The sequence below is a fragment of the Microtus pennsylvanicus genome, chromosome 21 (assembly GCF_037038515.1).
Source record: "Microtus pennsylvanicus isolate mMicPen1 chromosome 21, mMicPen1.hap1, whole genome shotgun sequence".
NCBI lineage: Eukaryota > Metazoa > Chordata > Mammalia > Rodentia > Cricetidae > Microtus > Microtus pennsylvanicus.
The window spans coordinates 6,305,106-6,315,608 of record NC_134599.1 but is presented as its reverse complement, the minus strand read 5'-3'; the positions used below and the strand labels follow the sequence as shown (position 1 = coordinate 6,315,608).

Sequence of the window (10,503 nt, the reverse complement as noted above, 5' to 3'; positions counted from 1 at the left end):
GCTCTCAGCTCAAAAAGAAGAACCCACAATTATCATATCTCACCCCATCTTTCTATCTCATCTCCAGCCATCAACAGCCAACACACTTCTAATCTACTCTACAGATCACCGCCCTTCTGGAGATGATGGCTTCCCTAGATATTTCCTGCAAATAGAATCATCTAATCTGTGACATTTTGTAAATGGCTTCTTTCATTTAACACGGTGGGTTTTTTCTTCTTTTTTTATTGATTTTATTGAGCTCTACATTTTTCTCTGTTCCCCTTCCTGCCTCTCCCCTCCCCTTCAGTCCTCTCCCATGGTTCCAATTTACTCAGGAGATCTTGTCTTTTTCTACTTCCCATGTAGATTAGATCCATGTATGTCTCTCTTAGGGTTCTCTCTGTTATCTAGGTTCTCTGGGATTATGATTTGTAAGCTGGTTTTCTTTGCTTTATGAGTGAGTACATATGATAATTGTCTTTCTGGATCTGGATTACCTCACTCAATATGATGGTTTTTTAGCTCCATCCATTTGCCTGCAAATTTCAAGATGTCATTATTTTTCTCGGCTACATAGTACTCCATTGTAACACAGTGTTTTAATGTCTAAAAATGCTGTAGCACATATCAGTATCTCTTCCTCTCTGTGGATGAATAATTGTTTATCTGTTGTAAACCATCTGAATTTCTTCTGCCTTTTGGCAATCGTGACTAATGCTGCTGTTAGCATGTTTGTGCACACATCTGCATGAACATATTTTTTTTGTCTTGAGTGCTTATCTAGCGTGGAATTTCTAGATCATATGGAAAGCTCGTGTTCTTCATGTCTTCCAAAATGGCTGTCTCATTTTACAACACCACCAACTATGCATAAGGGCTCAGATTTCACCCCATCCTGCCAACACTTACTAATATATCACGTTTTTCTGTTCTATGTATTTCATTGCTATTGTTGATATTTTTATCTGATTTGGCACACAGTAATTGTAGATATTATGAAATAAGAGGTGACATTTAAATACATGGATAGAATATGTAATTATCAGGAAACTGGGCATGTCTGTCATCTCAGATTGTCATTTGTCATTTGCGTTGAGAAATTCCATCACTGGAACTGAAGAATATTATGCTAACTGAAATAAGCCAGGCACAGAAATGCAAATTCTTTGTGTTCTCACTTATATATGGAAGTCCAAGAGTTCATCACTGATCTCATAGAAGTAGAGAATAGAGTCGGGTGTGGTGGCATTTACCTTTAAGCTCAGTCCTTGGGAGGCAGAGGTAGGCAGATTTCTATTAGTCTGCGGCCAACCAGGTCTCTTTAGGAAGTTCCAGGCCAGCCAGGACCACATAGTGAGAAAAACCCTGATTTTCCAACAACATTAGAGAGTAGTATAATGGTCAATAGAGCCTAGGGAGAGGTGGGGTGTAGAGGGGGAGTAGTTTAAAGATGCAGTTGGATAAGTGGAATGACCTTCACTGTATATAGTGACCTTAGCTAGCTCACCCAATGGAGACAGTGCTTCTAATCTGCCGGTATGATCCCTTTGAAGGAAAGAGGGAGGCAGTCATGTTCTCTTGTGCTTGGTGGCTGGAGATTGGACTTCTGGTGCCATTCGCTCCCAGGCTGAACAGAGGACCACGGTGGCTGTCTTCCTGGTTGTATAGTGTATCCTAATAAATCTTTGTTACCCCTTTCAACTGGCTCTTATGGATTCACCTACATTATAGGACAGTGAGAAGTCAGTAGTTGGCAACAATGAGCTATTTCCAAGCAGCAGACAGGAGTTTGAAGTTGTCGTGGCATCGATATGCACGTATCTGGTGACTGAAATTGATGAGGTGTTTTCTTCAGACCGATGCCTGCTCAAACACTTGCTACTTTTTAAATTCAGAATTTATTTTTTGTTTTCAATTATGTGTGTGTGTGTGTGTGTGTGTGTGTGTTAGGGACAGTAGGTGCACATGAGCACAAATGCCTGAGGAAGCCAGAGGCTTCTGGGGCCTGGATCCAGAATTACAGGCAACCTAGAAGGTAGGAATCAAACTCAGACCCTCTCCAAGAGCAGCACTTGCTCTCAACCACTGAGCTGTCTCTCCAGCCCCGTTTGCCCATTTCAAACTGTTGAACTGTTTGTCCTTCTCTTATTGAGTACCGAGTCCTTTGTAGATGGCATTCTCTTAGGATTGATGAACATCTCTTCCGTCGCTCCCTTAGCGCCTTTGAAGTGTGTAAACTCGTGTTGCTGCGGTCCTATTTATTTGCTGTATATCAAACCAGAGGGTAAGAAGATTTGGGCTCTGTTTCCTTCTGAGAGTTCCGTGCTTCTACTTCATATTTATGCTTTTGATCCATCTCAAGTGAGCTGTGAGATAGGGGTCCAGCCCCATCCTTATGTAGGCTACTCCTCCCTCTACTTGTAACTTGTGCAAGCATCTTCTCATGCTGCTAACTGTTTTCCTCTATAAAGTACAGGGAGTAGCCTTTCCACTGTCAGGTTGTTCCTGGAACCGTCTTCTGGTCCGGCCCTCCTGAACTCTCTATGAAATTTTTGAGCCCACAAAGAATTCCCGACTCTAAAGACAGAAACTTTCATTTTCACTGTCCGTCATCATTGTGGTGTTAAAGCTATTTCCACTCAAAGTCCTAGAACGTGTGTGGTTGGGGTCTGGCCAGAAGCTTCTCTTTACAGCAAATAGAAACCATGAGAGGCAGCCAAACTGAACACAATAGATCAACAGACTATGGGAAGCCCAGCCCCAGCAGGTGCATCAACATCACAGCTCCTGCATCTCCAGCTCAAAGAACGGCATGGAAGAGAGGGCAGAAAGATTCTAAGAGCCGGAAAGCTGGGAAGCCTGCTGTGAAGCAGTCAGTCCTAGAAATGGCTGTGTAAACAAGACCGGAGCTATGGCAATATCAGACATGCTGATGTGGAAGGGGGGATTTCCACAGGGTCCCACCCCTAGACAAAGAACCATAGGCAACTAATAATTACTGGGAGAGGGAAAACTATCCTCTCCCAAGGGTGAACCCTCCTTATTGGTTATCCAGTACAAAATAGTCAGCCCTGAAACCATACACACATAAACAATAAAATCGGACTCAGCAGATTGTGTTTGTTTATTTGTGCATAAATATCAATCATAAATATACACATATATAGGCATATATGTAACAATAATAATCAAAGAAAAAGAGACTATGTATGGATTTGAGAGCTGGGGGAATGAGAGGGGTTGGAGGGAGGATACCTCCTAAAAGGACCCTCTTAAAAGAAAAGATGAGGAGTAATGCAATGTAACTGTTTTGATTAAAACATATTTAAATATTTGGGTATGTATACTAAACATATATGTATCAAAGTAAATAATAACAAATAAATAAATTAAGTAAATAAATAACAAAGCTGAAAGAAAGAAATGGCTAGTAAATTTCCCCACAGCTTTTGCCCTAACAAATTAAGACATTACACAGCTTGCAAAAGAGGAAGTTGAAGACAATCCTTGCGAAAGTGGTACTGGGGAAGAAGAAGTCACCGGGAAACAGCCCAAAGACACTTGTACTTCAGTCAGCATCACTCCAGCACCCATGGGCTATTGATCCCCAGCTGGGCTGACCCATACCTCATCTGGTCCCTCCCTGTGGGGCGGGGTCCAATATCTTCAAGAAGCCTTCTCGGGTCAGTGTCCAGGAACAAAGTCTGGGAGCTGGGGCGCGACGGAGCAGAGGGGGCGCGACGGAGCAGAGCACACAGGTGGATTCCGATGGGACACCAAACAGGTCAGCAGGGAAGGGGCAAAAGCAAGGTGACAAGGCACAGTGTGAGGGGTGGGGAACAGGAAGACACCGAGAGAGGAGATCTAGAAAGTTCAGGAGCACAGGATGGACTAGAGAAGGCCACTACAGGCAACTCTGGGGTGAGAGAAGAGGGCCCTTAAGAGGGTGGCTTGCAAGGGGCTTGCAGTCCTCTCATTTGAAGTTAGGAGGGTCAAAGGCTGCCAAGTTTTCCTTTGCCTCTATGAGTCTGCAGCAGGTCCCTCTCTCATACTGCCCATTTGGCTTCAGAAGAGAGGACTGTAAACGTCTTCTGCATCTCCTTCCTCCTGGCTAAAGCAAAAACAGATTGGTGATAAATTGTAAAGAGGGAGACTGGCCGTAAAGGGCATGGAAACACTAGGAGCACACAATGCCTCCATTAGGATTCCAGCCCCACCTTCCAGAGAGACAGTAGAAGATCAGTGGTTGGTAGAGGCTGAACTGCAGAAAAGGAGGAATGTGGAGAGCTTGGAGAAACTGGGGAGAAGGGGACAGTGAGATTCTTGCCTGACACCGTGGTGGTGGGTGCCCATCATTACACCTGTCAGGATCCTCTGGATGTACCATCTGCTCTGGGTGTTAATGAATCAATTGTCCCTGTGGCTCGGTTGTTACACATGGAATGTGCTGGTGGGTGCTGATAGCACAGGAGGCTGGGGGAAGTGACAGGGGATATGGGACAGTGCTCTATACTTTCTGCCCAAGGTAGCTATGAAGCTAAAACACTCTCAAAACTGAAGTCTAGGATTGAGCAGTCCAGTCAGAAGACCAGTGGAATGTCTGAGTAGGACTCCAGGCTCTGCCTGAGCCTTCTGCTGTCAGTGACAGACATAAAGCAGCTCTTCTGTTGAGAAATGTCACTGGGAGGGGCTCCCACTGAGGCCCAGCAGTATTGAGGTTAGGATCTGGGAAATCAGAGCTCGTGACAATGACAGAAGCCACCATATGTGCCGGGGCAGAGGTCCTCCTGGGAACTCTGAACACAGCAGGGCCTGACAGACAGCCTCGCTCCAGGTACAAGGGAGTTCAGAGAGATAGACACTTAAGAATCCTAGCATCCCAGAGACCCTGCCCTGAGAACATACAAAATACTTCCTGATGGCTTGGGGACAGGGTTAGAAAAAGGAAGAGGAAAAGGAAGGTCCTGTCTCTATCCCCTCTCTACAATGAGGGGCCAGAGAAGTTGGACCTGACTGTCCCTATGCTCCCCCACATAGTCTGCAGAGCTTACCACCCACAGTGTGCTGTGTGCAGACTGCATCATCAGGGGTCAGTTACAGAAATAGGTTAGCTAGCCCTCCCGGTGTTCAGCTAGCACTCCAGATGTTCCCGCAAGACCAGCTTTGTTCCAAATTCATTACTTTCACATCTGATTTGCATTTTTTGGACAAGTCTAGAGTGGAGCATGATGATGTTGTCATTTCTAGTTCACAGTTGAGACCGTGGATACCATAAGCAATATGGTCAAGACGATGTCATTTACCAGGACTTGAACCCACTTTGAACATCTATACGGAATTTCAAAAGGTGGCCCCTACAGGGGATTTTATTGTTGGGGAGATAGGATTTGCCCTACAAGAGCAGGAACCTGAGTTTGATCCCCATAACACACTTGAAATTCCAGGAGTGATGTCACATGCTTGTGATCCCAATGCCAGGAAGGCGGAGACAGGACATTCCTGAAGCTTGCTTGGTGGCAAGCTGTAGCACGATTAATAAAAACCCAGGGAAAGATATTGGGGTTCAACCTGAAGGTTAGAAAAGCAAAACATCCAGCCACTGGATTTTACCTATACCTCAGTCAGAAATGGTGATCCTGCCTCCAGGAATCCTCAGAATGAGACTGAGCCTCAAACCTGTCTCCTCCCGTCTTATATTCATCTCTAGTGCTGGGATTAAAGTCGTGCACCACCGCCACCTGGTTTCGATGGTAAACTAGTGTGGCTACTGGGATTAAAGGTGTGTGCCACCACTGCCTGTTAAGCATGGCTGATGAGTAGGGCTGTTTTACTCTCTAAAGCTTCAGGCAAGCTTTGTTTATTAAAATACAAATGAAATGTCGCTAAAGGAAGTCTCATGAAATGAGTGATTTCCAGGTAAAAGTCAGGGAATTTGCCTTACACACACACACACACACACACACACACACACACACACACAAAGACACTTGAAGTTGACTTCTCCCCTACACACACTTAAATACATAGCACATGCACACACACAGCCTTACCCAGATACAAACACACATACACACATGAACAATTTCATAAAAGGCAGTTGTTTTGCAATGAGTATAACCATCTGTTACACCAAGTCTGTGATGTTTGAGGTTCAGTTCTTGGGTTGCTGTGGCTCATGTCCCTGGCTGAGGAAAATGTTCCTCTTTCCAGGGATGTGTAGACAAGAAAATCTGTGCTACTCTAAGAGGTAACAGAAGAGAGGAGAAATCAGCGTATGCGTGCAACGCATTCGGAACCGCAAGTGGGGACCCAGAGACCCCATCTCTGCCTTCAGTTTGATTGACAAGAGGGAGCTAGTAGGTAGGGAAGTGACAGGGCTGAGGGACAAGGTGCTTTGAGGTGCTCCGTAGAGCAAGGGCAATATTCAAGTTGTCTCCTCCCTTCTGCTGTGTTCCAGAGCCATGAAGCTAACAAAAATGAGCCGCGTCTTCACCTGGGGAGCTGTCCTGCTGATGCTACAGATGGCAGGCACAGAACCTGCCCTGAGGACTCCTCATGACAAAGCTGGGGTATTTGCAGACCTGAGCGCCCAGGAGATAAAGGCTGTGCACAGCTTCCTGAGGAACAGGACGGAGCTGGGGCTCCAGCCATCCAAGAAAGTGACCATGGCCAAGAACTCAGTGTTTCTCATTGAGCTGCTGCTTCCCAAGAAGAAGCATGTGCTGAACTTTCTGGATAAAGGAGGAAAAAGCCCTGTTCGGGAAGCCAGGGCCATCATCTTCTTCGGTGCCCAGGAGCACCCCAACATCACTGAATTTGCTGTGGGGCCCCTGCCATTGCCATACTACATTCGAGAACTCTCCCCCAGGCCAGGGCACCACCTGTCCTGGTCATCCAGACCCATCTCGGCGGCAGAGTACGACCTCCTCTTCCACATGCTGAGGAGAGCCATCGCACCTCTACATCAGTTTTTCCTCGACACCACTGGCTTCTCATTCCTGGACTGTGATGCCCGGTGCTTGACTTTTACTGATGTGGCCCCCCGTGGTGTGGAGTCTGGTCAGCGCAGAAGCTGGCTTATTGTGCAGCGTTATGTAGAAGGTTACTTCCTGCACCCCACGGGTCTGGAGATCCTTGTGGATCATGGGAGCACAGATGACCAGGACTGGAGAGTAGAGAAGCTCTGGTATAATGGGAAGTTTTACGACAGCCCAGAGGAACTGGCTCAGAAATATGCAAATGGAGAAGTAGACACGGTGGTCCTCGGGGACCTGCTGCCTGAGAGCACAGAGCAGCCCCCGCTCTTCTCTTCCTACAAGCGCCGAGGGGAGTTTCCCATGCCTATCAATGTCTCTGGCCCCCACATTGTTCAGCCCAATGGCCCCCGGTACAAGCTGGAGGGCCACACCGTGATCTATGGAGGCTGGAGCTTCTCTTACCGTCTCAGAACCTCTTCTGGGCTGCAGATCTTTAATGTGCTCTTTGGAGGTGAGCGTATCGCCTACGAGGTCAGTGTGCAAGAGGCTGTGGCCCTGTATGGAGGACACACACCTGCAGGCATGCAGACTAAATATATTGATGTTGGCTGGGGCCTGGGCAGTGTCACTCATGAGTTGGCCCCTGGCATTGACTGTCCGGAGACTGCTACTTTCCTGGACGCCTTCCACTATTACGACAGCGATGGCCCTGTCCGTTATCCACATGCTCTCTGCCTCTTTGAGATGCCCACAGGGGTGCCCCTTAGGCGCCACTTTAATTCAAACTTTAAAGGCGGCTTCAACTTCTACGCGGGTTTGAAGGGGTATGTGCTGGTGCTTCGGACAACATCGACAGTCTACAATTATGATTATATCTGGGATTTCATCTTCTACCCTAACGGTGTAATGGAGACCAAGATGCACGCCACTGGCTATGTCCATGCCACCTTCTACACCCCTGAGGGGCTGCGCCATGGCACTCGCTTACAAACCCACCTGCTTGGCAACATCCACACCCACCTCGTGCACTACCGTGTTGACCTGGATGTGGCAGGTAGGACTCAGTACCAGATCCTCTCAATCTCTTGGCTGCTTCTCACTGACAGACTCACTCCACGGGGATGGGTTGAGCTTCTGAGTCACGTTAGGGTTATTCTTTCTGTCTGCTTCCTAGCAATATGAAGCAGCATGGGTCCCTGACAAATAGAGACAGTGAACAGTATCCTAGGGTTACCCTATATGTGGGGTGTGCATCTGTCCTTGCCTTGGGCTGAGTGGGTTGGTATACACAGATTGAGGAAGGGGTAAGTGTCCAGGCGGGTTACAGATTCCGAAGCCTAGTGCTTTGAAATGGAGCCCAGGGCCATCTGGGACTGCTCAGTGGGTTTCGTGGATAAATGATGGCTCCACAGAAGAGTGGCAGGGATGTGACACCTGATATCGGATTTGAGAGCAGAGCAAGGCCACTGAAACCAGGTGAATAGTTTCTACCTGTTTGGCCCCACTTGACCTCTGACCCATAGTATCCTGACAGTCCTGTACAAACATGGCTGCCCCACGCCAAGGTTTAGAGCACAGAAAACGTTCTGAAGGATATCCTGTGCATGTACCCCATGCCATCACTGGCCTGTGACCTGACCTCTCACTCCTCTGGCTTCATCTTCCTTGTCACTGCCACCGCCTTGGTGCCCCACCACTGGACCAATGCCTGCCCTCGGCTCTGCATCTTCTCCTGCTGGCTCTGGGTGTAGTCTGGGGTGGATATCTTTTGAACAGCGAGGTTTCCCTTCCAATATTTGAGTCTCACCCTCTATCTCCTCTCATGTTCCCAGGCACCAAGAACAGCTTCCAGACACTGAAGACAAAGCTGGAAAACATCACCAATCCCTGGAGCCCAAGTCACTCCGTGGTCCAACCCACACTCGAGCAGACCCAGTACTCCCGGGAGCGCCAGGCTTCATTCCGCTTTGGCCAGACTCTGCCCAAGTACCTGCTCTTTAGCAGCCCTCAAAAGAACTGTTGGGAGCACAGGCGTAGCTACCGCCTGCAGATCCACTCTATGGCTGAGCAGGTGCTGCCACCAGGCTTGCCGGAGGAGCGGGCTGTCACTTGGGCCAGGTGAGGAGACTCAGGGACAGCCAAGGGCTCCCTTCAGCGACTATGTGTGCCTGATTGTGCCTCTGTCCTCCAGGCTCTGAGTCTGTGTGTTTGTGGGCATGCCTTCTCTTGCTCTTGGGGAGGGAGGGGTGAGGGTGATGCTCACAGGGCTCCTGACCCTTGCGTACTGATGGACATTCTTGAAGACTCCCAGGAGATAGATAGTCATTCTGTAGAAGCAACAACTTGCCCGTCTTTGACCCCGAAGATGTTCCCTGGAAGGGCTCAAAGGCAACATTAGTCCCCAGAGTCACCTGACTTCTTGTCTCTGCAGGTACCCCCTGGCTGTGACAAAGTATCGGGAGTCTGAGCGCTACAGCAGCAGCCTCTACAACCAGAATGACCCCTGGGATCCCCCTGTGGTCTTTGAGGAGTTCCTTCAGAACAATGAGAACATTGAAGAGGAGGTACTGACCCCATCCCCACCCCTGCCCTCCTCAGGCCCTGTGGTCCTAGAAGTGTGATTTTTCTAGTACATGGTAAGATAGGGTCATGACAGACTCATCCGCCTCTCTGATGGGACTGAGAACATCTCAGGAAGTTTGTAGAGGCATCTTTCAAGACACTCAGATGGCTGGTACTCAGCACTGCCCTACCCTCTGAAACCTTTGTCTCTCCCATAGGATTTGGTGGCCTGGGTGACAGTGGGCTTCCTGCACATCCCCCACTCAGAGGACATCCCCAACACAGCCACACCTGGGAACTCTGTGGGCTTCTTGATCCGGCCCTTCAACTTCTTCCCAGAAGACCCGTCCCTGGCATCTAGAGACACTGTGATAGTGTGGCCCCAGAACAAAGGCGGCCACAACCATGTCCAGCGCTGGGTTCCTGAGGACAGAGACTGCTTGAGGCCGCCTCCTTTCCGCTACAATGGCACCTACAAGCCTGTGTGAAGGATCTGGTCCCAGTCTCCGCAGAATAGCCCCAGAGCCCCAAGGGACGGGCAGTAAATCCTTCTGTTTCTACCCTGTATGCTGCTTTTGAGCAGTAGGGGGAGGGCTGGCCGTGGGCTCTATTCATGTTTCAGTATCTCACCTGCCAGTGAATCCCATGACCAATGCAAAGGAAGGATGCTGAAATTCTCTAGCAGGTGGGTTGTGGCTTTTTGTTTTTAACATTTGAGGCTCTTATCTTCCTATCAGAAGGCTTCAGGGAAATTGTCTTACTTCAATGAAGGGCATGCACAAGGAAATTGTTATTTGGAAATCTAATAAAATTACACCTTCACCCTTTAGACATTGGTCTGGTGTCTGGGTTTACCTCATGATCTCTTTCTAAACACATATGCTGATTTGTTGCAGTTTTGTCTAAAAAATATAAAAAGCCCAAGGCCAATGGGCTAATAAAACAGATTTCAGCCTTCTCTTTACTATGAAGGAAAGAAGGC

General features: G+C 48.1%; 1 protein-coding gene across 1 annotated transcript; it reads left to right on the top strand.

Annotated features, from left to right (window-relative positions):
• The first annotated feature begins 3,700 nt into the window (after window positions 1-3,700).
• On the top strand, window positions 3,701-10,290 carry LOC142839182 (diamine oxidase [copper-containing]). Its single transcript, XM_075955111.1, has 5 exons — window positions 3,701-3,766; window positions 6,440-8,013; window positions 8,792-9,077; window positions 9,391-9,523; window positions 9,740-10,290. The coding sequence occupies exons 2-5, from the start codon at window positions 6,444-6,446 to the stop codon at window positions 10,007-10,009; spliced, it is 2,259 nt and encodes a 752-aa protein (XP_075811226.1). The 5' UTR covers window positions 3,701-3,766; window positions 6,440-6,443; the 3' UTR covers window positions 10,010-10,290.
• Window positions 10,291-10,503: the final 213 nt, after the last annotated feature.